The sequence below is a fragment of the Canis lupus genome, chromosome 36 (assembly GCF_003254725.2).
Source record: "Canis lupus dingo isolate Sandy chromosome 36, ASM325472v2, whole genome shotgun sequence".
In the NCBI taxonomy this organism is placed as follows: Eukaryota; Metazoa; Chordata; class Mammalia; order Carnivora; family Canidae; genus Canis; species Canis lupus.
Genome location: NC_064278.1, coordinates 22,147,862 through 22,174,694, shown reverse-complemented (window position 1 = coordinate 22,174,694; position 26,833 = coordinate 22,147,862). Strand labels below are relative to the sequence as shown.

The 26,833-nt window shown below is 43.3% G+C and overlaps 1 protein-coding gene across 15 annotated transcripts in view; it reads right to left on the bottom strand.

Annotated features, from left to right (window-relative positions):
• Positions 1 to 26,833, bottom strand: part of OSBPL6 (oxysterol binding protein like 6) — a 213,888-nt gene that overhangs the window by 41,850 nt on the left and 145,205 nt on the right. For 8 of the 15 annotated variants that reach the window (XR_004803135.2, XM_049106180.1, XM_025460310.3 and 5 more), the window contains 8 exons: positions 19,782 to 19,904; positions 17,134 to 17,187; positions 15,827 to 15,940; positions 15,539 to 15,709; positions 12,842 to 12,974; positions 5,672 to 5,775; positions 4,805 to 4,897; positions 302 to 376 (listed from right to left, as the gene is read on the bottom strand). Coding sequence is in view for 14 of the 15 variants with exons in the window: in XM_049106180.1 (XP_048962137.1) it covers positions 302 to 376; positions 4,805 to 4,897; positions 5,672 to 5,775; positions 12,842 to 12,974; positions 15,539 to 15,709; positions 15,827 to 15,940; positions 17,134 to 17,187; positions 19,782 to 19,904 (867 nt within the window). In the remaining variant the exon portion in view is untranslated. The remainder of the gene's footprint in view (positions 1 to 301; positions 377 to 4,804; positions 4,898 to 5,671; positions 5,776 to 12,841; positions 12,975 to 15,538; positions 15,710 to 15,826; positions 15,941 to 17,133; positions 17,188 to 19,781; positions 19,905 to 26,833) is intronic. The other 7 variants (XM_035696194.2, XM_035696199.2, XM_035696206.2 and 4 more) reach the window with 3 other exon arrangements.

Here is a 26,833-nt window from a genome sequence, read left to right as displayed (position 1 = left end):
GAAATTCCACACCACAGGGAGCTGTACTCAGTTTCCCAACCTCGAAGTTACATTATTTCTTGCACTGCCCGCAGCAGAGCTGGATGGGGTGGGAGCTTTCCATCGCGGACACAGACACCCGTGTGCGTGACACCTGCCATGCAGAGACAGCCACAGAACATGCGAGAGCTAGGCCAGCACAGGAGGGCACTACAAGCGGATGCCACTGCACACAAGTGGCACCGCTGGAACAGGGGAGGCGACACTCGGACACAGTTTCTCATTCTTATTAAATGTCCACTGGAGATTGAAATCCACTCACTGTTGTAGCCACTGCTGCCGCTAGCCTCTGCCGGCGCCGGGCGGTGCTGAACTGGCCCTTCGCAGCTGGCCCTTCCTGACAGTGAATGAGAGAAGAGGAGGGGGGAGACACGGGATGGGGAGGGAGAGGACAGGATACGGGGGGACGAAAGATAATCAGACAAGGGAGAGGGAGAGTTTTTAAGTGGAGTTGACTTTTCCCTAAATCGCAGCACCAAAAAGTGCCCAAAGGGGCATTCACGCTGTGCGAAGAGCCCACTGTTCTCATTCCAGAACCCAAACACTCAGGTCTAGTGGCTATGACCCCACCCCAAAAGGAGACGGGAACTTCTGACTGGGTCAAGAGCTTGTGGTTTTAAGGTAAAATAAACGTTGCACAGTGTTTTCTTCACGTCATATGAAACCAAAGGCATTCAACCGATGGGAGCAAAGATAAAACGAAGTTCAGGAAGAAATGATTCAATAATGTGCAAGGGCTAAAACAAACACGTTGCAATGGGAGCCTCCCATCACATAGGCAGAAGGGTTTTCTTTCCTGCCAGGAGGAAAAGTACAGAGGGAACGGTACCAGGAATCTTCACTGTTCTTTATTCCCCCACTAGGATGCTCTCTGGGATTCAACATTAGGAATGGGGCTGGGACTTCCTGGTTGGAGAATTTTCCAAGGAGGAAGCCCGGGCCACATAACATAGGGGAGAAAACCACTCGATGGCCTTAGTGTGTCGGGATGATGCCTTGTAAGAATCAACTACGGGAACCTGAAAGCAGAGGTTTCATATAGTGGTATGTGCCTGCGCATAAACCAGCAGAAGAAGCCTAGAATTTTCTTTCTGGTCTCTTTCTGGTGGACAGGATTATGCTTCCTTCTGACCACTCAAGTTTATATCTGTCCATCTGACAGACCTCACTCTTCATGGTTGTGAGCGATAAATTCAGTTCCCGTGAGTGTGTACATAGATGTACTTATGGGTCACCGAACAGTGCAGATTAAGCAAAAGCAGGATGTTTGCTTTAGTCTTTTTGGAACAATAGAAAAATATTTTAAATTCCTGTATCTCCAATTCCCTTCACAGTTTCTCCATTACATTTGCATTTCTCTTCCACATTCATAAATCTCCTGCACGCATTCTGTAAACGTTCACTGTATACACACATACATATATAACGTGTTTTCCACACAACGTTTTCTAAACAAAAATCCCTTTGTGCCTAATGTAGTAAGTAACAGGGGAAAAACTTATTTTTACCCTTCAGTATAATTTGAGCATCTGTGGGATCTAGGACAGCTACACATGAATGACATTTATCAGCTACCCCAGGCTTCCTCGTTCTCTGCAACAACTAGGGATCTAGTATTCGTGTTACTAGTCGTGTAGGAAACCAACAGCTCTCCCATTCATAGCAACCCTTGACCAACCCTGCCCTTCTTGCCCTCCTCTACCTCACTGGAAACACAGTCAAACTGTTACCATGTAATGATGATAATGAGATTTTTATTAGAACCAGAACTCTGAAGCTTGGGAGGAAGTCCTTTATCTAAAAGGTAATCTCAGCAGAGCTTTCTAGGACAGAAGCCTTCAATGAATCACACAAAGGATTTCTGAGGCTAGCTTCTCAACAGCTAGCGTCTAGTAAGAAATATGGCTACAGATCTAAAAACGTAACCTTCATATTCAAATTGATAGTACAGTCTAACCTATGCTAAGAAAAAGACCTCAAACATATAGCGTAACACGTTCTTCACTCACTTCTGCTCTCTTGAGGTCAATTTTTTAAGCGATCGATTTCCATAATTATTTCAAAATAAGAATTACTGCAGAATGCTGAATGCAAAGTTCAGTGAACCAGGATCATTAAGAGCAGCAGCAGTAACAATAGCCAGCACGACCACCACTGGACAGCCTGGGGTCCTGCACGAGCGGCCAGTGTACCACAAGTTCCCACCAACACGGGGATGAACGGTGAACCGCTCACTACAAAGCTTCTCCGGTTCGCTGCAACAATGACACGGAGAAAGTGGTTCAAGGGGTGAGATGATTATGGGCTCAAAACAAATACTTGGCAGGCCAGCCAGGGGCACTGTGCCTAGGTTCTTGGAGGGCCATCAAATGGGACTCCCAGGGTCAGGGAGGGGAAAATGTGTGTATTAGGGTGAGAGAATGTAGTAGGTATGTTTGATCCACTAACAACAATAAATGCTATTCCTTTCTGTAAGGAGAATAATGCTGAGTAAAGACATTTATATTGGTCATGGGCATCCCTGGCTGATTTTATGAGTCCCCAGCCAAGTGTGCATGTTGAAGAAACTTCCAAGTGACTTCCCACTAATAAAGAATGAGCATCCTAAGGGCTCCTGGAAGCCCTGCTGGTTCAGGTGAGCAAAAAAGGAGCAGGGATAGTACCAAATTCTGCAGGATACACCCTCCAATACCTTTGAGCAGTCTAAGTGGAAGCAGGATTTCTCTGGAAGTAATAAATAGCTCACTGCCACCCCCAAGTCTACCAATTTCCACTTGGAGTCAGAACTAAAAATCTCTTACTTTCGTTTAAAGTTTTCTTTGGGTGTGGGGATGAGGTGATTTCAATTTCCCTCAAAATTATCCAAACTAGAATCTCAAGGCCCATTTTGTTATTCTTTGGGCAAAATAAAAACAAAGCACACAGCATACATAAAAATTTTAAAGTAAGCTACCCAAACATGTGGTAGAAGTATGAATGCTGAATTTTTTTTCATGCTTTCTGAACAATTTCTTTTGATGACTCCAAAAAAAAAAATCTTCATAAACTCTCCTCATATAGGAAAGCATAGCCTGTGACTAGAAGGGCTATTCAGAGCTGCCTGCTGTTTGCTCTGGAGAAAAACTGAGTGCTAGGGGGCCATGGTGGGTTTCGCAGCTGCCGCAGGCCAGCCAGGGGCACTGTGCTAAGATTCTTGGAGGGCCAGCTAGCCTGTTCGAGACAACCATCGTGAACGGCAATCTGTTCAGTGGCATACCTTATAAAAATGAGACTGAAATAAAATCTATCCACAAATATACACATTCTTATGATGTTGGCTGCCTTCAATTATTTTTATGATGGTTCTTTTTTCTTGGCTATGATAACCATAGACATCATGTTTAAAAAAGCTCCACAGAACTAGACAATCACATGCCCAACACAAAGGAAAGTGTCAAAAGCAGTTTTAGGTAAATTTTCTGTGAAGATATTTGGCCCGTTTGTCTCTATTGTACGAATGTTCTGAATAGAAGAGAACACCCAAAAACATACCTAATGAAGGAACATTATAAACTGTGTTCATGGAATGTGGACATGCTAACCAGAAAAACATGAATCGTTAGTGTTTATGAAAATTTATTTTCAAATTTATCAGGTTAGGAAGCAAAGCAACGGTATGTTATTTACACATTCAGAATTACAAAGCAAAGAATACCAATATAATCAGAATTAAAGAATTATTATTTATTCAGAAGACACTGAAGCATTCTGGTAAACAGTTCCTTTCGCTTTTGTATTAGAATATAGGTTGATTTATAGTGTAATAAAAAGAAAAAGCAAAATCCTAAGTCTGATTTTGACTGAGCAGGGCCAGAGGTTTTTTTCTTTGTTTATATAATTTATAGCTAGGATCAGAATAGTAAACATTCTTGTTTAAAGATCTGAAAGTAATATGATTTATGACATATGAGGCTTTAGGCATATTTCATATCATACCATGTTTCATATCATTGCAATGCAGTACTAGAAGATGCTCTTATTTAAAACTATTCATTTCAAATAAGTAGCTAATTCAAAAGAAATTTCAAATAACTTTACCATGAGTCATTAAGACTTTCATGATTCAGATTTTAAAAGTGGTTGTTGATGGCTAAATAAGGTCTGTTTTTGAAGAATCATAGAATTTTAGAGTTGAAAGGGAATTCAGAGATGATTAAATTAATTCCACTTTACCCAGGAGCAAATGGAAGCCTAGAAAATTTAACAGAAATGCACAAGATTATACTGCCAGGAAATCACAGCTGATTAGACTAGAACCTGAGTTGTGCTGACTTCCAATTTTTTACAGCCCTCATCCCTTTTTACTGATACGTAAAATTTTGGACAAAGCTACTACATAAAAGGCTCTTTTAGGATCTAGTATATATAAATGAGTGCTCATTACAACATACTGGATTTCTAGTCTATATTTTTAAGCTAATTTTCTGTTAAATTATATTTTAACAGTTTAAAGGCGGTAAATGAGAAGGAAAATGCCACTTTGTAGTCACATTAGAAGATTTTAACCTTTCTTTTACGTTAATTTTACTTATTCCAGAGTAAGAAGAATAGATTTCCCACTATCTTAGAAAGTATAACTCAGTCTGTAAAACAATGGTTTTAAAGCAGTTCATCTGTTTAAGATTTCTTAACCTCCATGAACTGACATAAAAGAAAACTAGTATCTTAAAGACCAATATCTTAAAAGGGTATAAAAATATGAATGAAGGAAAAGTAAAGTCTGTACCTGCAGTTGTATTTTTGTATCTTTGCTGACACTTTTTGTTCTCCATCGTCTTGTGACCCGCTTGTCTTTCTTTGAAATATCTACACAGTTAGCCTACATTACACAAACAGTTAAAAGCAACAAAGTATTATTAAGGTCACACAAATGATATAGATACAGACAAAGAGCACAGCAAGTTAGTAAAGAATCGTTGTTAGCCACCGAAAGCAAACCAGCTGGTAAGTCAAAAGTCGTATCTGATGCACAGTGGTCATTAAAAGCAGGAATAAGAACTTAATCATAAAATATATTTGTCTGCTTTACAAGAGGAAAATAGGATTAGAGATCTCCAACATTTTTTTTCTACATAAAAAGATGACATTGGGGCTCCTGGGTGGCTCAGTGGGTTGCGTGACCGGCTCTTGATTTTGGCTGAGGTCATGATCTCATGAGATCAAGCCCCAGGACAGGCGCCATGCTCAGTGGGGAGTCTGCTTGGGATTCCCTCTCTCCCTCTTCCCCTCCCTCTACTTGTGCGCACAAGCAAGTGTGTGTGCACACTCTCTCTCAAATAAATACGTCTCTAAAAATGAGATGACAATAATTCTGAGACTAAGTTATATCTTCAAAGCCATCATTTCTAATGCAATACACACAGAAGAAAAATTCAGATATTTATTTCTATTCATTTGTACTTCAATGTAAAATATTTCAAAACAGACATCTTAACACAATGACACCAAGAATTCAAAGATATTAATAACAGCTCTAGAACATAAACTAATCTGTATGTAGTTATTTCCCTTTAAATGTTAACTTATACATTCATGTGACAATCCAGTAAAAATCCTGCGTTAATGTCTTAAAAGTCCTTTTGGTGATGTTTACCTGCATGTCGGTAAAGTTAGGTGCTGACTGAGTTCTCTGAAGTATTTCCAAATTCTGCAGGAGTTTGCTAAGTTCCACAAGGTTTGACTGGCAGTGTGCAAGATCTAAGAAAAATGAGAAATAAAAATAGGTTAGAACGAGGCAGGGAGGGGCAGCGATGGTGATAAAAGACCGTCAATTCCAATTTCTGGCAAGTATGATTAGCTAGATCCATGTTTTTGTAGTAATGGTACTGGCAAATGAAACAAAACAGAAGCTTCTCCAATTTAGAACCTTAAAAGCATTGATTATTAAATGAATTCAAAGCCTATTTACAAAGAGCTAACTCTCACAATCTCCGTGAAATTGTGTGTGCTCGCTTTCCTGTTCTGGTGGCCCTTGTCACATAGGAAGCACACTCAAAGGAGCTTCAGCAGTTTTATGGTTTAATTCTTAGGAACCTGTCCACCTGCTCCGAAAATAATTTACAAGGTGGCTGCCTGGAATTTGGGTGGAGTCAAGGTCAAGTTCAGAAAAATAAGATGGAATGCAAAGTCATATTTATCTATGATTTAGATCACTAACAATGTTGCAATGAATGATTTCTTTAAAATCTATGTTTTACTAAACACAACCAAAGATTCTCAGAGTATGTTCTTTGGCCCAGTGGCATCAGAATCACATGGGCATGAACCATATTCTTCTGTTTGAATTAATGTTTGATGAAGAAATGGCTTTTAATTTTATTTTTAATTTTTGGCTATATTTGAACAAAAGAGAATTTTTAAAGATTTGTATAATAAAATATCGCTCTTAAAATAGACTTTTAGTATATGAAATTAAATACAGTCAAGAATATTAAGTTAGTACTATTACACAATTATCAAATATTTAGAACATGCCTGTAGTTATGTGGTTACTTTTGCATGTGTACTATTTATAAAGAGCCTGCAATAGGGGACATCCATAAATCTGTTATATAATAAGGGGGTTATAATATGTTGGTAAAAATTTCATTTACATTATTTTTGCTTCTCATTAAATCTAAAGGATCTGAATTCTTACAGATATAGCATAGGCAACAAAATACTGCTGTTAAATATGGCTAGGGGTGCCTGGATGGCTCGGTCAGTTAAGCGGCTGACACCTGGTTTCAGGTCAGGTCGTGATCTCAGGGCCCTGGGATTGAGCCCTGTGTCTAGCTCCAGGAAGGAGTCTGCTTATGGATTCTCGTTCTCTCTCTCTCTTTCTCTCTCTCTCCCTCTTCCTCTGTCCCTCCCTCTGCTTATGCTCACTTTCTCTTTCTCCCTCAAATGAATCAATCTTTAAATATCGCTAAAGATGAGCTGGGCCAAATAACAAGATAGTTGCATTTAGGGGATTTTTGACTTTTTCACTGGATATAAAAACAGAGGAGTAACTGCTACAAGGGTCTTTCCAGGACACCAATCACTGCATATTCTATGGAGAACAGGGTAGCAGCAATTTTAGGACCAGGCCATACCCAGGTCCCCCCTCTCCTCTCCAGCCTTTGCCTCAGGATAGAGTCTGGGTGGGCTGTTCAAGCGCTACTGCTGTTCTCCCAACAACTGCTGGCCGTCAGTGGCCTTTAAATTCCTTCAGAGAGGAAACCCAATGGAGACAGGAGGAGAGTACTGACGAAGACAGCACCTGCTGCCATCCCCTCCACCCTCAGGGGAGGCCATGCCCTTGTGCCCCAACCTCTCCCCTAAGAAAACAAGTTCAAGTGGTTCAGTAGGATAGAAAATAGAGAGGGAAAGGATAGTTAGGAGGGAAGAAAATGGTGCAAAGAAAGAAAGAAAAAAAAAAGTAGTGTAAAGAAGGAAGGAGGGTTAGAGGGCAGAGGAGAAGGGAGATTTGCTAGAAAGGGTCTACCTTTTAATTGGCATATTATTATTATTTTAGAGACAGAGCAGGCATGTGCACGACTGGGGCGGGGGTGCGGAGGGGAGGGGCAGAGAGAATCTTAAGCAGGCTCCATGCCCAGGGCGGAGTCTATCCTCTAAGATTATGATCCAAGCTGAAGTCAAGAGTCAGCCGCTCAGCCCACTGAGCCAGGCAGTCGCCCCTTAATTTGCAATTTAAAGAACAAAACTGTATCATAAGCACCATGCTACCAGGGACATTATTTCACATTATCCATGCATCAAGCCTCCTATCTAGTGACTATTATAGTCTTGCTTCCTAATACGTGTGACAAATGTACACAAGTGGTGTACGCAGGTAGCACAGAAATCTGGAAACGGGGCTTCAAACCATCACAATAACATCCACCCTTTTACTAAAAGAATGGAAAGAGAACTTCGTAAATAAACTCTTTCAAGGCAAAAGACCTGAAGCCAAGAGAGTCAGGAGACGAGGACTGACTTTACACTTCCTGGTGACAGCCGTACATACCTCTCTTCCCTTCCTGGCAACTGAGACGGTAGTTGAGAAAATTCTGCGAAAACCAGAAGTGATCTTCATGGAGTACTGGTTACATCGTGCTTAATCCTTACCTTGGAGCAAGCTACACCAGTCCCCACTGCTTCTACTGCTTGAAATGTGGAAGAGATGAAATCCTTGGCAGGACTTCACTGCCTGCCTAAGTGTCTGGATATACATAAGGATTATAAAGATTTGCCAAAGGCAACAAAAATATCTTTAAAAAAGAAATCTCTAGAATTTCTTTAAATTAAGATTGAATCTAGTTTTAGAAATGGGGAAAAAGGAAAGACTATGCCAAGAAAAAAAAAAAAAAACTGCTGAGATAGTTTAGAATGGTGAACAGTTAAAAACTATCTAGCAATTTACTTATTTTCCCATCATGCCCTACCTTGTCCCAAAAAGAAACAGGTTGTCCAACTGTGGAATGGTTAAATAAACTAAGGTATATCTAAAGTTATCCAGTTATTATTTCGTGTAGGTACCACTGATGGAAGATGCTGTGTAGCCAGCACAGTTCCAAGTGTAGGGCATATAATAACCAAGTGAGATTCATGGAATTTATATATTGGCAAAAAAAAATTTGCAAGCAATTTGTATGTTTAAACTATTATATATCTGTCTTCAACAGTGGCATACAGAAAACCAACTCAACATTATGTTTCCATGGGAGCCAAGTAATTCCCTTCAACACTCGAGAAGATCTGGATTGATGTTATTAAGTTCAGGTCTATGAATGGTTCGCCACTTTTGAGTATTGAAACTGTAAATCAGATGCTTTATGGGTTCAAGAAGATGCTACATGATGAACTTCTGAAATACAAACCTCAGTACTGGGGACTCTCTATGAAATGATCAGGAGAGAACAAAAAAAAAGTGTCATGCAAGTTTGGAAAACAGAGTTATCGTGGTTTGAAGTCATCAGACTTCACTTAAGAGAGACTGTGGAATCTTTTCTGGGTCTGAAGGATGGATGGAAAGGATTCAGTAAAGAGAAAGGTGGAGAAGGGAAGAGAGGGCCCTGCAGGTGGGAAAGAACCACCTGTGCACAGATGAGGGAATATGCAAGTATGCTCAGGAAATAGCAAATAAGGGATCCCTGGGTGGCTCAGTGGTTTAGTGCCTCCCTTCCGCCCAGGGCATGATTCTGGAGTCCCGGGATCGAGTCCCACATCGGGCTCCCTGCATGGGGCCTGCTTCTCCCTCTGCCTGTGTCTCTGCCTCTCTCTCTGTGCCTCTAATGAATAAATAAAATAAAAATCTTAATAAAAAAAAAAAGGAAATAGCAAATAAGTCCAGTTGGGTCAATGGAAAGCAAGGCTGAAATGAAAGGGCAGGTGGGGCCTGAGAGCTGAAAGGTAGATATCACATGCCAGGCTACGTAGTTTGGCCTAAAGCCGCAGAGCCCACAGAGAACCATGTGAAAGAGTTTTTGCATAAAAGCCACTTTAGGAAATATCGGCCTTGAGGAAGCAGTATGCATGGGACAGAGAGCTGGCTTTGGGGTTAGTCAACCATCTCCACCAGGGCAGCTGTGTACTCCTGGCACATACTCCTTAACCAGCACGCATTTCAACGTTCCTCGCCTACAAAGCGGGGACAGGTAATAGGTACGTCCTGCACCTGAGCGCAGTGGCCGGCTCACCGCTGGCCCAGAGCTGCCAACACGGCCAGGAACAGCAATTTCCCAGGAGCCCGTGAGAGCTGGAGCTGCAGAGCAAGACACTGAGCTTGAGGATGCCAGCCAGGAGGCTGCGGACCCAGGACAAGCTGGGCGAGTGGCGGGTCTGAGCAGAGAGGCAGAACCTTGAAAGGAAGGGTGGTGAGGGCGTGGGCAAGGGTGGGTGTTTTCAGGGACATCATAGGATGTAGCTGCGGCCAGATGAACAGGGTGGGAGGCTCAGGGAGCCTCTGAGGCCTCAGAGGTGGTGAGGACGGCGGCCCTGACAAACAGAGGGAAGCCTGGCAGCTGGAGGCCCTTCGGGGAGGAGACGGAGGCTGGTTTCAGACAGGCCGAGGCGGGGGCGCGCCGGAGAGCACTGACACACAGGCCCAACAGCCAGAGAGGCGCTGGGCATGCAGCCCAGGCTGGATGCAGAGCTGAGATTTAGAGTTTTCAGCCTTTTCGAGAGGAATATGGTGCATATGCTCCGGAGTCAGCCTGCCCACGCTTGGATCCCAGTTCCCTGCTGCTAAGCTGTGTGAACTCGGGTCAGAGTGAGCTGATGTCCCTGCATCCAAGTGTTCTCATCTGTGAAATGGCTTTGAGAGGACTGATGGAGTTGCTGCATACAAGGCACCTAGACGAGTTCCTATCCCCTGATGCCTATTAGCTGCTACTGCCCTCCCCATCCTCGCCGGCACCACTGCATCATCACAACAGAGACCTCCCGAGTTGAAACGACGAGCCTGCCTCTCATCTTCAGAGCGCAGAGCACAGTCCCTAGAATCCAGTGGGCCTGGGTTGGCCCTCTAGCCCTGCCTAGGATATGCAGTGTCACACGAGCTAGTTATTTGACCTAAGTATCGGTTTCCCTCTCTATAAAAAGAGGGTTCATAATTCCTGCTTCGTACTCCTGTGAAGATTTACATAAAACCGCATGCGGAAAGTGCTCGTTCCATGTCTGGCCTGTAATGGGCCTCCAATAAACTACAGTCACTATGACGGAGGTTGAAGGGAGAAGACCCCACCTGGATCCTCCTGACAACCAAGGAGACCAGATGAGAATCCAGTGCAACAGAGGGGGAGCAGTTGGAGACAAAAAGGAAACCCTGATGGGGCCTAAGGGAGACGTCTCGTTAGAGAAGGTCCCACAGGGCAGCTGAGAGGATGAGGACTGAGAACCGAGTGGAAAGCAGGTGGCCTCTTGCTCCCAAGAATGCCTTTTCTGGAGGGCAAAGAGGACAAACATCAAATGACAGGAAGGAGCTGGGGTCTCAGGGCAGAGAACAGAGTGAGTGAAAGAGGAGGCTGTTCCCCAAAGAAGGGGTAATTGTTGCACTAAATGCTGATGGAGACGGGAAGGCAGGGTGCAGGGCATGGGTAGTCAGGATGGGGGGAAGAAGGAACGAGCCACAGAGCATTCTGAAGCACACAGGGAGACAAAGCCTCCCTTGCTCCCCCACCAGCTGGGGCCTTTCCTGGTGTCAAAGCCAATGTCTCTTCATCTTGGTCAGAAGAATGGATTTGGTCCCAGTGGAGGGTCTCAAATCTGCCCAGCACAGCAGGCAGCCAGGCTAAAGGCCACAAGTGTGTCTGAGGCTGCAGGAGTCAGACGAAAGGCTGAACTGTCTAGAACCGCTGCTGAGGGGAGACGGTAGCATTTTAGGAAAGCGAGCTTCCCCCCTTCCTTCCCTGGCATGAGGTTCAGATACTTGAACGTCTGCATGTTTTGTGAATATGTTCAAGTCAAACCCTTTTAACGGAGCAGCAGCTTTATGAATATCACATCCTGCCTACGATCATCTCTCCACATAAAGATGGAGTTTGGGATGTGGCAAGGGCCGAGCAAAATGCTGTCAACTTTGAGTTCACGCACACATAAATCAAAACAATATATATATATATTTTTAACCTGAACAATCTATTACATCATATTCCCATGTGTCCAATTCCAAGGTTGAAAAATAGAACCTTACATCTGAGAGATCCCTGGGTGGCTCAGCGGTTGAGCATCTTCAGCTCAGGTCGTGATCCCCAGGTCTTGGGATCGAGTCCTGCATCGGGCTCTCTGAATGGAGCCTGCTTCTCCTTCTGCCTGTGTCTCTGCCTCTCTCTGTCTCTCATGAATAAACAAATAAAATCTTTCTTTTTTTAAAATTTTTTTTTAAGAAAAAAGAATCTTACACCTGAAACTGATATAAATTATGTTATAAAAAATATCTATATCTATATTTGTTTTGTTTTGCTTGGGATCAGCATAAATTGCCCAATTTCAATTATTCCAAGCAAGGACGTAAGAAAATATTTGCACCATCATTTCATAAAAGAACTTAATAAAAATAGGTTAGGCCCAGTATCTTCACCAAATCATTTAAAAAATTCAATCCGTTTATTAGCACTGTTAAGTACTTGCTGTGCTATCCTTGTTTTCTTGGTTTTGAATGTCGACTGACAACCATCTCATAGAATGGACACGGTTGGTGGCAGTTTGGACCAAAATGCTCAGGCCAATTATGAGCGAGTAGCAAAGTTTTTTGGAGAGTGAGAGGCTCAGAGATGGCAGAGTGAGGGCGTGGTGTGTAAGGTGAGAATATTTCATCGTGGACACAGAGAAACAGGGAAGTGTGGACAGCAGGTGCCACATAACAGTGTTGCCTATCGCGGGCTGTCAGGGGACATATGCTCGTTCAAGGGCAAGAGAAGGTAGCTGGAGGAGGGACTCCCGCAGCAGAGAGCACTCTGGGGGCCCCCCTCATGTCCGTGAGGTTGCCGGAGGGGTCTGGGGAATGGGAGGCTCGTGAAGAAAGAAGGGAACAGGTGGTGAGGCGGGCGGGAGGGAGGAAGGGGGTGTGGGGCAGGGGGAAGCAGATCCAGCAGTTGTGAGGGGTGAGGGGAACGCATGGGGAGGACCCTGGAGGGCTGGGAAGGGGGAGGGCCCGGCGGAGAGAAAGAAGAACAAGGACAGGTGGAGGCAGTCGGGGAGGGAGGCCGGGGCGGCCAGGGTGCAGCAGCCACAATTCACCCCTCCCGTTTCTGTTCTCCAGGCTTCCCCTGTGAGCCCACCTGCGGGGCCCAGGACTAACCTTCTGCACACCTGTCCATTTCTTCCGAGTCCTGTAACCAGGCTGCCACTTTGCTCTGGCCGGTGGTGCAGGTCGCGGGGAGGCTGTTGCTGCAAGGCAGCGGGGACTGCCATGGAAAGCTGTTTGGTGGCACCTACGATGAACAAAAGGCAGGGGATGGGTAAGCAGGGGGCAGTATATTTAAGGGATTTTTCCAGTCTTTTGGAGGGTATCCTCAAAGTGGCATCAAATAAGAGAGGAAGAAGAGGGCACACTCGAAATACGCAGGGAGCCTCTGGGCTGAACGCATCCGCGCTCAGCGAAGCCCAAGTTCATAAATGACAGCACTCTCGAGCGCCTATCTGCGCCACACAAAGAAGGGGACGACACTTCAGTTTCTGTTACAGCACATCCTCTGAAGGGCCTGCCAGCTCGAGAGGTTTAAATTGCCCAGCAAGAGGTATTTGACACGGGGTCCTTCCTGACTGCAACACTTTCACCTCCTGCCTGAAGGCCTTTCCTTACCAAAGTGTCTCTGTTCCCTTACGATCAGCTCAAGGCCTCACCAGCCACATGGGATTCTTAAATACTTTGCCCACCATCAAGCAGCCTTGCAATGCTTTGAATGCCCACTCAAAATCGCAATACAGAAAAAGGCAGTCGTGGCACAGTATTATCATCGACAGCTGGTAGACTTTCCAGGAAAGGGGTTTTATGTGAAATAAAGTTGCAGGAAGCAAGGAGATAATGCAGTGAGTTCAGTGAACACTTAGCTGAAAGAGCACAAAACTTACTTCTGAAAAAGCTGAAACAACTTTAGAAGTCCATATTTGACTTTCATATTCAACTACAATTGACCGTGTCTCTTCTAAATCATCACGAAGCAAATGATACATATTTTTTAGCAAACCCAGACTTATTTATTATTACCCATGCAGGGCCACAAACCAGCTAGCGTTCAGGAGTCTCGTAATTTGATACTTAGAATGCAAGCCAAGGGATGAAAAGCTCTTCCCTCTTTATTGCATTTTGCTACATGTGATGGAAATCTTTCACTGAGTTCGATCTTCGAGGTGTGTCATTCGTAACTACGGCAACAGATCTATGAAAACCAGAGTTGATGGGGTTTCTTATGCCAAGGCAAACAGTGGGGAGGAACTGGTTTCAGTTCTCCATTCTCGGGTATCGCCCATGTGATTTAGTAAGTAACACAAGGGATGAAAAGAATCTATCTTTTATCAATGGTCTATGCCAAAGATGCAGGCAGAAGCTGAAGTACCAAAGGATTAAACATATTTCATAAATATCCATCTGGGATATATTTCTTGTTTGGTTTGGATTAACCTCGGGATTTGTTCTATTCTGTGATGAGAACACCGGGGGCCCGGAGAAGCCTGAGGACGATTTTAGTCATCTTGCACTGGGCCACTCACTAAGTGCCTTACTTCCTACCCTCTGTCCTCCTGGTCCCTTCTTTTTCACTTCAGAACTGGTCAGGATTTAGGGTTAACCCAACACCCTGTTCCTAGGAGGAAGGTGTTGGTTGAACAATCCTCGGCAAGGCTACAACCAGAATGAAATAAGGATTGAGAGAGTCTTGTGAAATACAATGGATGGGATTTAACAAAAATTACTTTACGAACTTCCACTGAAATAGTAAATAGTGAACCCAGTGGTATTTCATTTAACCTTGCAGATTCCATGAGGTTTTTCCATACCGTGCTAAGGAAACTTGGATATATATATACTACATAGATCCCCAAATAAGAAAACAGAGAAAAGCGGAATCTTCACTGAAAGGTTCTTAAACCCAACTCCTTATGGCAACCGGTTAGTCACAGATGTCTGTGTTCTCGATATCAGGTGCCAAGTGGGAGCCGCAACACCCCTGGGCACTGCAATGTGGCTATGGTTCGGAAAACTTAATTATTGAATCAAAGGCAGGGAGACCATCGTCTCCCTGCCTGTTGTCTTCACCTTGGTTTTTAGGAGGCAACAAACACCTCCAGCTTTTCAACAACAGAAAAAAATGACTGTCTTAATACAGCCCGAAGAATGTCAGCCTCCCTTAAACTGGTACCTGGTCTACCGGGAAGGGCACGGATTTTGGAAATGGAAGGAGGAGGATTCAGATTCTGGCTCGGCTGTTTGATGGCCATGTCACTTCTGAAAACATCTTTTACTGTCTCTGAGTTTTGGCTATATTAAAGATTAGAGGTGACTACATGTCAAATGCTTAACACAGCGCCCAGTCATTCACACGACCTACTATGTATATTATGGTCACATTCTCCAGCCAATTTACCTTTACTTCATAGAGATAGTCAGCGGTCTCTCTCTGGGTCGTGTATATGTATATACATATGTACAGCTCGAGGCAAGGAAACCTCAAACCCTTGTGGTCTTATTACCACCCAGGAAAATACCAATTTCTAGGTGCTGATTAGCCCAATGTTCACCAAACTTTCTAATAACCCTACACAGTCATATAAAAATTAGGATGTGGTCCATTCATAAAAAGCAAAAGCAACTGTTAATTCTCTTGGTGATCCACATTCCTACCAAATCTATACTTGTGATTAACTCTGATGCCCAATGTCACTGTCATCTTGAGGGTTAGTTTATAAAACAAACCTCCGCTTTCTGGTTTGTCAGTTGTGTGCCTACGTAACTTTCCAAGCAAATTTCTGGGCTGGTTTTCATATGATGAAGTCATACCTTCCCATCCACAACAGAAACATTAGCAGCTGGTGAGGATTCAGCTGTGGAGGTCGAAGGAAATATGTGAAAACTTGCATCTCTCGGCGATCTGACGATTTCATTCTGCCGATACAACCGATGATGGCGCAGTTTAGAGACCCATGCATCAAACCAGTCCTGGGATTTCACCTGAAAACGATGAACAGGAGGAGACGGTAATGGTGAAACCAATCTCTGCTTTACCACTGACCCAGACAAGTGAATTCCCCTGATAATGGCAGAGAAACTAGTGAAAAGTGACTTTACCTTCAAATGATAGATGTGCTCCTCTGTGTCAAGGTCTATTCTCCGAGCTTTCTTTTTAATTGACATGACCGAGAGTCCGACATCGATGCTTCCATGGACCTTCCCCTTTTGAATCTGAAGTCAGAAGACTAGTAAATAGGCTAGAAGGATATAATGATTTGATGTGCTTCTGTACTGAAGTGAGTGTAATGTAATCTTTAATTTATCTATAGAAAATGGAACAGCACACCTTCTTTACAAAGAGAAAATGGTCAAGGTCCTCAATCTGAGGACAGATGAAGTTGCTGTGACTTCACACCAATTTCAATAAATAAGACTATTCATTTCTCTCTCTCTCTCTCTCTCTCTCTCTCTCTGTTTTTAGTAATCTCTACACCCAATGTGGGGCTTGAACTCACGACCCTGAGAGCAAGAATCATGTGCTGTTCTAACCGGGCCAGTCAGCTGCCCCAAGACTATTCATTTCTTAGTCCTGTTTCTGGCATAATTTATAATGCTACTCTTCATAATTCTAGATTGCACAGCTTATATCCCCAAAAAAGATGTTTAGTGGTTCCTAAAATAACTATGGTCCATCTCTGACCCACAACCCAGAACATCCCCCAAGTAATCAACTAGAAGACAGCTGCTAAGGCCGAACTGGGCAGCTGGGACTGCAAACACAGAGCAGCCCGTGCTTCCTCTGGTTGCCCTTGTCTGATCAAGGACACACAGCTGATTCATTGAAAGACATGGGGACTAAACGGAAACCTGAGTAATTTCCCTACATTGCAATGACAAGAAGGGTGGCATCTTCCAGTATTACATGCAAACAACTACTTCTTAAAGAAAAGTAATTTGCAACGATGTTAGTGAGTTGAGATTCCCAAGGTAAAAGGATGCACGAAACAGAAATGAAGTTCATAAGACAGATTTTTAAAAGGATATAGATAAGAACAAGGGTTGCTTTCAATCTCAAAAAAGCACATAAAGCACAGGTTACTGAGAGATGGCAGAAAGAAAGTCTATTTGGGTTTTCTCTCCAAGACAGAAGGGGTCATTTTACAAGCGTATGACTTTTAGGTTTAACCTTCTGTTTTTAACAACAGACATCACAATCGTTAAATTAAATCTTCATGCTCCAGTTTGAGATTTTTATGCTAGCATGAGCATAAGCATAAAAGACACCTTCCATGGAACATGGAAGTTTGGTACATCTTACAGGCACACAAATGCACAAAGCTGGTAACTATGTCACGAGGCTTGCACAACCGTGGTGTTTACTCACTTTACAACAATCTCTGAAACATGTCCTGTGTGCTACTTACATCAAGTGGTGCCTTTGAATACTTTAACATTCCATTATCCAGGACAAAAAAACGCTGCAAGAACCAAACAACCCCCAGTTACCGCGTGCATTTTGAATTATGTAACACATTCACAAGTGTGCGTCTAACGTTGCTTGGCATTTAGTCATCAACGTGTTTGATCATTTTAATATATCTGAATTCGGTGCACTTGGCCATCGTCAGTCATGTTAAATGGTAAGGAAATCTGAGCTTGAATTCCATTCTATCAGCAACCTCGGGTTCTTTTACACACAATCCAGTGGGAATGCAATCTTTCACCAGGGTCTTCCTTGGAGGGAGTGGGGCTGGAGAGGTGGGACCTCAGGGCCCACAGTCAGGACCTTCTGAATGAACCACCCTGGGGTATTCTTCAAAGTGAACAATGAGAATAGCTCAGTGATTCTGTGAGGAGCTTCTCTAACAGCGAATTTTTCACTCTGGATATAAAATCCAGGAAACTGCATTTCCCTGAATACCATGGAAAATTCCTGAGAATGCTTAAGTCTGTTACAGACAACAGTGAACTGGATCTATGAGTAATTAATTACCTGGAAAGTTTAAGAAGGGGCTTTAGCAATATACTTGCATCTCCACTTAGCTTTCATTTCACTATTAGTAAAGGAGATCGAAAATTTCTGAATTACATTAAAGGAAAAACAAAACAAAGAAAATCAGAGATTTTTGATAATTTTTGTCTCCTCCGAGATACTCTGGGTCCAGTCCAAATGAATCTAGCCATCATTGCTCCAAAACACTCAGGAACCCTCTGCTGATTTCCTTTCCAGGAACCCTCTGCTGATTTCCTTTCCATGGGCGATTCACCAGAGAACAAACAGCTCTCAGGACCTAGTCAAACAACGGGATCCAGTGCCCTCCTGTAGTCTCTACAGATGCAAAGAATCTTTCTGTTGCTGGAAATTACTCTGCTGGGAAGGTTTTATGGAACACTTAGCTGCTGAGGTGGCAGGCGGTCCGGCCTGGGTATACTCTGTGCAGAACTCACAAAGGCCATGAAAAGTCCTTTGATATAAGTTCTAGGGGTAAGTAAGCACGGGAAGATAGCTGAAAAACACTTGATTACTCGATCCCCCATGACTCGGGGAATCAAATATGCTGATGCTTGAATAAACATCTGATGGTGTTAGAGACTGGGAGAAAAGGCAATACAAGTGGGAACCTCCCACTAATTTACGTAGGAAAATGCTGAAAGGCATGGCCCAGAAAGAGTGGCTGCTGAGCCACAGCCAGTTTTGCTGAGTTGTGGACCTGAGAATGCGATTCATTTAATATGGGTTTCTTTGACTTCTTTCCATTTCTACCTATCAAAGAACATTAGCAGGGATAATCTATTGTGTGATCCTGGGGGAAGAGATTAGCAAGGCCACTGATTCGAGGAATTGCAAAGTGGTGAGCCCAGAATGAAAAGCAAAAGGTGATTCCAGGAAGGACTGTGGCCAATTGGCCAAAATCCAAGGAAGAACAGGGTGGAGGGAAATTCTTGGTATTGGTATAAGATTATGGGTTCAGGAGCGACTGAGGATGCTTCTAAGTGAGAAGCAACATTAGTCAGAAGCCTCTTGGGCCTGTTTCTATTTCACCCTCAAAGACTGGGGAGTGGGCAACATTTCCTGTCTGTTAATTTTAAGTCTTTGCCTTCAATTGCAAAAAAAATATATTTCCTAAGGATGCTATAATAATCCGTATGTCCCTGCTTTGGGCCACTGGACATCCACCACCTAGCTAGCCATTTGGGCCAACAGATCCATCTGCTCTGACATGAAATCCATCGGCAAATATGTCAAGGAGGTGACCCGTTCTTCCAGCGATTTCACAGATGCTACTGGTGGTCTATCAAAGGGCTTATATTAAAAATGGAGAACAATCTTCTCCTCGTTAGCATAACAGTGTTCTTGTTACTCAGGTAATTGCAACAGAGTAGTACAAAATATTTTTTCCATAATTAAAACTCCAAGATGGAGAAAGGAAGTGGGTCAGGGGGAAGAAAAATAAACCCACACTTTAAAGCACAGTAAACAGACTTCCGAGATCAGTGATTTTGCATCAGTAAGTCTGCACTGGTAACAATAACTCCAACCAAGACTTTATCCCAAGGACTTAAATAGAAATTGGTGTATGAGGATGTTCATCACAACCTCATAATAGTAAAAAAATCAGATATATCCTACATGTCCAGCAACAGGGAATTGGTTCAATAATGGTGGGATATATAATAGAAATGGAATATATGCAATGCACTCAAAATGCATTTTTGCATATGGAACATATGTAATGCATTCAAAAACATCTTATTTCAGAGAATATTTAATAAGCACATATTCGTATCATTATTTTTTAACATTCACATGATTTTAAATGAAAAAAGCAGAGTAAGCAACATGTATAAGCTGAATTTTAAATATCACGTAAAATATGTTTTCCCTGCATACAGACATTACAGATCTCAGACTTAAACAGGTATAACAGGTTGAAGCCCACATGGTTTAAAAAAATAAAAAGGCTTTGAAAATTAGTTTTACACATGCAACCACGATTCCCACCTAATGACACCAAACAAGGTCCTCACTATGACGAAGATGATCTGAAGATGAATACAATGAAAATGGTACCTTGTGCCAGCCTTTTAAAGGCCATTTTCTTTTCTTCAGCATGAAGCCTTCATGTTTGTCTGGTCTCTGGACATTGGTTTGGCCTATTTTCAGTCCTTCTATAATTTCCCAGCTGTCAGCTTCCTGAGAGAAAAGAAGAAAAACAAATCACATGTTTTTCAGTGTTTGAGGACCTAGTCAAACAAAGCGGCCTCTTAAGTAGAAGCTGCTTTTGAAGCAACACGGGACACACCAGAAGCATGAACCACATTCTGGGGCAAATTCTAACATCAGACACAGCGGCGTGCTTACACGTGAAGTTAAAATGGGTTTCCAGGTAGACTTGGAGGCTACAGGTCCCTCGGAGGTGGGACTTTGGGGCAGAATGGAGTTTTGATCCCATGTACTCAGAAGGTTTAAAATGCATTTTTTCAGATGGTGCATCTCTGGGCACAAAGGCACTTTAACATTTTAAAGCAAGGCTATTTCGATGACAAATGTTCAATTAGCGTGCGGAGCCCCGGCCTTCTGAGCGGCTCATCACCTGCTAACCTGAAGGCAGAGCTGCGGGCTGCATGCGTCTCAATGCCCTGCTTGCCACACAATACCCAGAAGCCCGTGCTTTTTGAAGAAGACACCCATCCCGAGAAACACACGCCCTTGGGAGCCCACAGAAAAAGAGCCAGAAATCTGGGATTTTGGCTCTGACTTCAAGGCCAGAAATCTGGGATTCTAGAGGCCATACTATCACCCTCCTCTGTTTAAATCAAACCAAATCATGGTTTCCTCTTTCCATGTTCTAATGGTGTCTAAAGTTTTTAATGAGTTGTCAACATTTAAAAGTCACAAGATTTCAGATGTAGAAAAATCTAAATGTCGAGTGTTTTGTTAAAGTCTGTAAGATTTGGCAGCACTGGGCCTGCCCTGAGGGGAGGGGGCCCGGAAGGCTTTGGTTTGTCACAGTCTCCCTTGGGCCTGCTTCCAGGTCAGACACCTGGCCCCTTGGCAACATCCGGGGTTTTCAAATCCCTGGACCCAGTGACTCCAGAGGGCCTACGCCGCTCTAAAGTAACCGCTGACCTAGCCAACACTCATATTCTAGATCTCGGGCATGGGATGCAATTAAGTAGCAGAGCCAGAAGCAACAAGGTCACATCCCGTGCACAACCCCCACAACCCTGCCCACGGTGCAGGGAAGGTGCATCGGCTTCAGAAAACCGGATGCAGCTCCCCAGAGGAAGGCAGGCCTCTCTGCAGAATGGCCCATCCCAAATGGGCTTGGGAAAGTGCCTTCCAAGGAGGTACATTCTATCAGGAATCATCCTTCAATCGCGGAACACAGGCTTCAACAGGAATGGCTCAAGAGGCACAGATGCTAAAATCAGTTGCTGATGCTGGCTGGCCCTGGGGACGGGCAGGGAGAGGCAAACGTATTTACCCTCCGTCCCCCCTCTCCTCTTTCCCTCCTTCCATCCCACAAGTTGCTTGCCCTATGACCAAGTCACATCTATGGTTAAGTCCAAGTATATATAAATGGGGGTGTGTTTTTTCACTGTAAATTATATTTCTGGGAGATGCAACCGAACACCGCTTCATTCAAGAATACTAAGCCTAGGAGATACTCGTGGCTTAATGGAAAGCCCTCTAAGCCAACATCGTGCCCCTGTCCTCCCAAATCCAACTCTAAATGTTCCCCCCATCGGACAAGGAAAACTGATCTGAGAACAGTGTCATTTCTTTATCAACTTGGTCATCCCTGAGGGGTCCCCAGTGAATGAACTATTTACAGAAACGTACCTACTGGTATTCACTTAACGACATTAAGGACCCTTTGCAATATCTCTAAATGTTCCCCTTACAAACAGCCCAAGAAGTGATTTTATATTTGAAGATAATACTGTCAGAAACTGTATTGACTAAGCTGGTCAAAACTGTTAATTAGATACACTAATTTTTTTTAGAAGAGCATACGTGAGCACGCACGAGAGAAAGAGAGACAGAGAGAGAAGAGAGAGAGAGACATGAAGAGCAGGGGGAGAGGCAAAGGGAAAGGGAGAGAAAGAATTGCAAGCAGGCTCCATGCCCCACATAGAGCCCAACATGGGGCTCAATCTTACAACCCTGAGGTTGTGACCTGAGCCAAAATCAAGAGTTAGATGCTTACCTGACTGAGCCACTCAGGTGCCCCTAGATACAGTAATTAAAAAAAAATGTTTCTGATAAGACAATTTCAGGCTGTATATCATGTTTTTTTGGACAATGCAAAGCAAATGGCATTCTTGTCAGGAGCACAAAGTGGTGTGCTCTAGTATTCCCATTTTAAAATACTGAACTGTGGGGACACCTGGGTGGCTCAGTGGTTGAGTGTCTGCTTTTAGCTTAGGTCATGATCCTGGGGTCGTGGGATCGAGTCCTGCATCGGGCTCCTGCAGGGGGTCTGCTTCTCCCTCTGCCTGTGTCTCTGCCTCTCTCCTCTCTCATCAATCAATAAATAAATCTTTTTTCAAAAAGGGCAGCCCAGGGCAGCATGGGTGGCTCAATGGTTGAGCGCCGCCTTCAGCCCAGGCGTGATCCTGGAGACCCGGGATCGAGTCCCACGTCAGGCTCCCTGCATGGAGCCTACTTCTCCCTCTGCCTGTGTCTCTGCCTCTTTCTCTCTCTCTCTGTCTCTCATGAATAAATAAATAAAATCTTTTTTTAAAAAAAATGGTGAACTGCAATTCAACAAGTAAGCATTGCTTCTGAATTATGTTAGGATAATCAAAGAAAACACTAGGTTCTACTATCACCTGAAAAGTAGGTAAATTTTTCATAAAAATGGATTTCTTTTTTTTAATAATAAATTTATTTTTTATTGGGTTCAATTTACCAACATACAGAATAACACCCAGTGCTCATCCTGTCAAGTGCCCCCCTCAGTGCCCGTCATCATATCAGCAAGAGAAAAACCAAGAACCATATGATCCTCTCATTAGATGCAGAGAAAGCATTTGACAAAATACAGCATCCATTCCTGATCAAAACTCTTCAGAGTGTAGGGATAGAGGGAACATTCCTCAACATCTTAAAAGCCATCTACGAAAAGCCCACAGCAAATATCATTCTCAATGGGGAAGCACTGGGAGCCTTTACCCTAAGATCAGGAACAAGACAGGGATGTCCACTCTCACCACTGCTATTCAACATAGTACTGGAAGTCCTAGCCTCAGCAATCAGACAACAAAAAGACATTAAAGGCATTCAAATTGGCAAAGAAGTCAAACTCTCCCTCTTCGCCGATGACATGATACTCTACATAGAAAACCCAAAAGCCTCCACCCCAAGATTGCTAGAACTCATACAGCAATTTGGTAGCGTGGCAGGATACAAAATCAATGCCCAGAAGTCAGTGGCATTTCTATACACTAACAATGAGACTGAAGAAAGAGAAATTAAGGAGTCAATCCCATTTACAATTGCACCCAAAAGCGTAAGATACCTAGGAATAAACCTAACCAAAGAGGTTAAAGGATCTATACCCTAAAAACTATAGAACACTTCTGAAAGAAATTGAGGAAGACACAAAGAGATGGAAAAATATTCCATGCTCATGGATTGGCAGAATAATATTGTGAAAATGTCAATGTTACCCAGGGCAATATACACGTTTAACGCAATCCCTATCAAAATACCATGGACTTTCTTCAGAGAGTTAGAACAAATTATTTTAAGATTTGTGTGGAATCAGAAAAGACCCCGAATAGCCAGGGGAATTTTAAAAAAGAAACCATATCTGGTGGCATCACAATGCCAGATTTCAGGTTGTACTACAAAGCTGTGGTCATCAAGACAGTGTGGAACTGGCACAAAAACAGACACATAGATCAATGGAACAGAATAGAGAACCCAGAAGTGGACCCTCAACTTTATGGTCAACTAAAAATGGATTTCTATACTGAAATCTTTTTAAAAATTTGATACAATCAAATACCTAAAGAACTCTCCATATATGTGTAAATATACTCATTAGAGCTTGCTCTGTTCTTAGATAGCAGCTGTATTTAATGACATTTCTATTTTTAGTAGCCCTATCCATGGATAACATCTCTAGAATAACATTTTCATTTTCAGCTAGATCTTATTTGAAAGCTAGTGTTCATCTTTGATTTATTGTGTGTGTATCTATGTGATGTGTGTGTATATATGGTGTGTGTGTGTATACAATATGTGTGTGTACATCTACGATGTGGTATGTATATATATATATGCGAGTGGTGTACATATATATGTATCATGAAGATGACTCTGGATAACTCATAGAAATGGAAACATTAAATAATAAGAACAGTCCTTTTTGGATTTTTTCCTAATTACTCAGACTAGAATACCAGCTTATTCCTGTGGTGCTATGGCTACTGATTTCTAACATGGTAGTTTTTTTTCTTGTTTAACTCTAGAGAAGGGGGAGAAAAAGGGGGCAAGATAGAAAAGGGACAAAATTAAAAGGTATTTCTTACACATAAGTAACTCCATTTGTTCTGATCCAATGTTAGTAAACCCCAAAGAAATTTTTTTTTAAAGATTTTATTTATTCACGAGAGACACAGAGGAGAGAGAGAGAGAGAGAGGCAGAGACACGGGCAGAGGGAGAAGCAGGCCTCATGCAGGGAGCCTGACGTGGGACTCGATCCCGGGGCCCCAGGATCACGCCCTGGGCTGAAGGCGGCGCTAAACCGCTGAGCCACCCGGGCTGCCCCACCCAAAAGAAATTTAAAAGAATCTTAATACATTTCTTACAGTTAAATAAGCTGTCAAACTGACACAGAGGCAACAAAGTAAATACAGGGCAAACAAGTTGTGTGAGAAATGAAAAGAGCCCGTCTCAGTACTTTATACAACCCACCTCTATGCTTAGACTGGGTCTGCTTAACAGAGTTAATACCGCTTTCTGAAAACTGAAGAATATTTTTGTAATTTCAACTGATACCAATTTTCTCTTTTTAAAGTCTCCAATTTTCACAGGATTACTTATAATGGAAACAGAGTCAAAAGCCCTAATATCCTATCGGGACTTGCCTTGAGTCAGATTTACACACTTTCAGTATTATAGAAATTTTAAATACACTTTTAATCTAATAGTAATAACAAGTGAAACCAGAGCGTAATGTGATAACAGCTCCAGTCTGTTCGTTGGAGACATTTCCTTTCTCAAGGCTACACTGGCGATGCATGAATGCTGGGGGCGGGGGCTGGGGTAGTAGGTGAACAGGCTGTAGGAGGTGAAAACCCCAAACAGAGAGTTTCAGTAAATCCTGAGCTGGGACAGTGGGTACTTCTGGGTTCCGCCACTGCCAACCGGTGCCCACGAGGTCCATCTTCTCTCCAAGGAACTGAGAGACGGTGAGATGCTGTGGCTTCTGGAATGCATGGGGTGCCCTGATTTCACCAGACCCTGAGAGATGTGGTCTCTATTAATACACAAACCACAATGACAAGAATAGTAGTGCTATAGCGAGATACAAGTGGGCAACAGCAAGGAGGAGTCATGGGAAGGGGATGGTGTAGGCGCCCCCCCAGATGCCCGGATCCGGCCGCAGAGAGCACTGTGGGAGCTCCCGCCTTCTACGGACACCTGCTGTTTGCTGAGGGTGAGGAGGCCGGGGGCCTTTGTGCCTGGGCAGGAATCTCCTCCTCTATTATTATTATTATTATTATTATTATTATTATTATTATTACTATTACTACTACTACTACTACTATTACTACTACTATTATTTTCCTTATTAGATGGCCAGTTTACCATATAAGGCTATAACTTGGGAACAGCCAGGTGGGAGAGAGGCAGAGACCGAGCTATGGGCACTGCACCAGGCGTGGAGCTTCCGTGCCCTCTGCAGGGGCGCCAGCCCTCTGGGGCCTCCCCTGTTTGCCTACCAGGATGTTCTCCTGATGTGTGCTTCTAATACCAGCAAGTCTCCTCTCCGTTTCTGGGGGTCAGTCTTGGAGGCCTCCTTTCACTGTGTCTCTCTCACCGTCCTGGTCTCTCACACACACCTCCTGGTCCCTGACTCTGGACAACTACCTTACTTCTGCTCCCAGGCTCGGTTAAAACAAGAACATCAGTAGTCGCTTCATCGAGTAGCTGATTATGTAGAGAATATATGTGCTCATCCCATGCCTGGGACAAAGCAGATGCTCAAGAAATGTCAGCTGCCTTTCCCACTGCCCCAGGATGTATTTATTCTCTCTCTCCAGTAGTTGCCTGTAAGAGAGAACGGATGTTTTCAAAGAGATTGCCAGTTGCATTTTCCAAGTAGGCATTCTCTGTTTGCCATTCAAATAGAATGCAGAGCATTTCCTCTTTCTATTTTTTGAGTCTGATAATTCCCTTTCCTTAGTTTTGCAGTCTACTCTTCTTGCGCAACAACACAAACTTTATAGCTTGTAGTACCTTCCAAATATAAAGAATACAAGCATATATATTCCATATCATAAAGTGTGTCCCTAGGATTCTGTTTAATACAGGAGTAGCAAAGGGAAGGATCAGTTATACATATTTCAAAGTCTTTGGGGGGAAATAAAGTGCTATGTCTATATTTGAATTCCAAATCCCCATGCACTCTATTTTCTGAGTTTCTCCATAGGAGAGGCAGCCCACTGAAAAAAGGGCAGGGAGATGACCAAGGGGTAGGGATGAGTAAGATGGCGTCTCTTCAACTTTTATGATTTTTGCATTTTAGACATAAATGAAGTTAAATGTTTCCCCAGTCCAAGAAAGAGAAGGCTGAAGGCAGGGAATGCTGGCTTCCATTAAACAGAAGAGGTTCTAATCAAAGTCTGCAGTGTCCTCCTCAGAGCTCATGGCAAGGAAGGCCAGTGGAAGGAGAGGACTGGAACTCTGAATGTCCGACAGCTCCCCCCCACCCCGCCCCCACCAGGCAGGTGCTATGTGACTGGTAGGTGGGGTGCACCTGAAGCAGTTTAAGTCTGAACCCCTGCCCTGCTATGTAGCGACTTTTTCAGACTTTGAGCAAATTATTAATTCTCAGTTTCCATATTTGTAAATGCAATAGACACCTACACTGCAGGGAGCT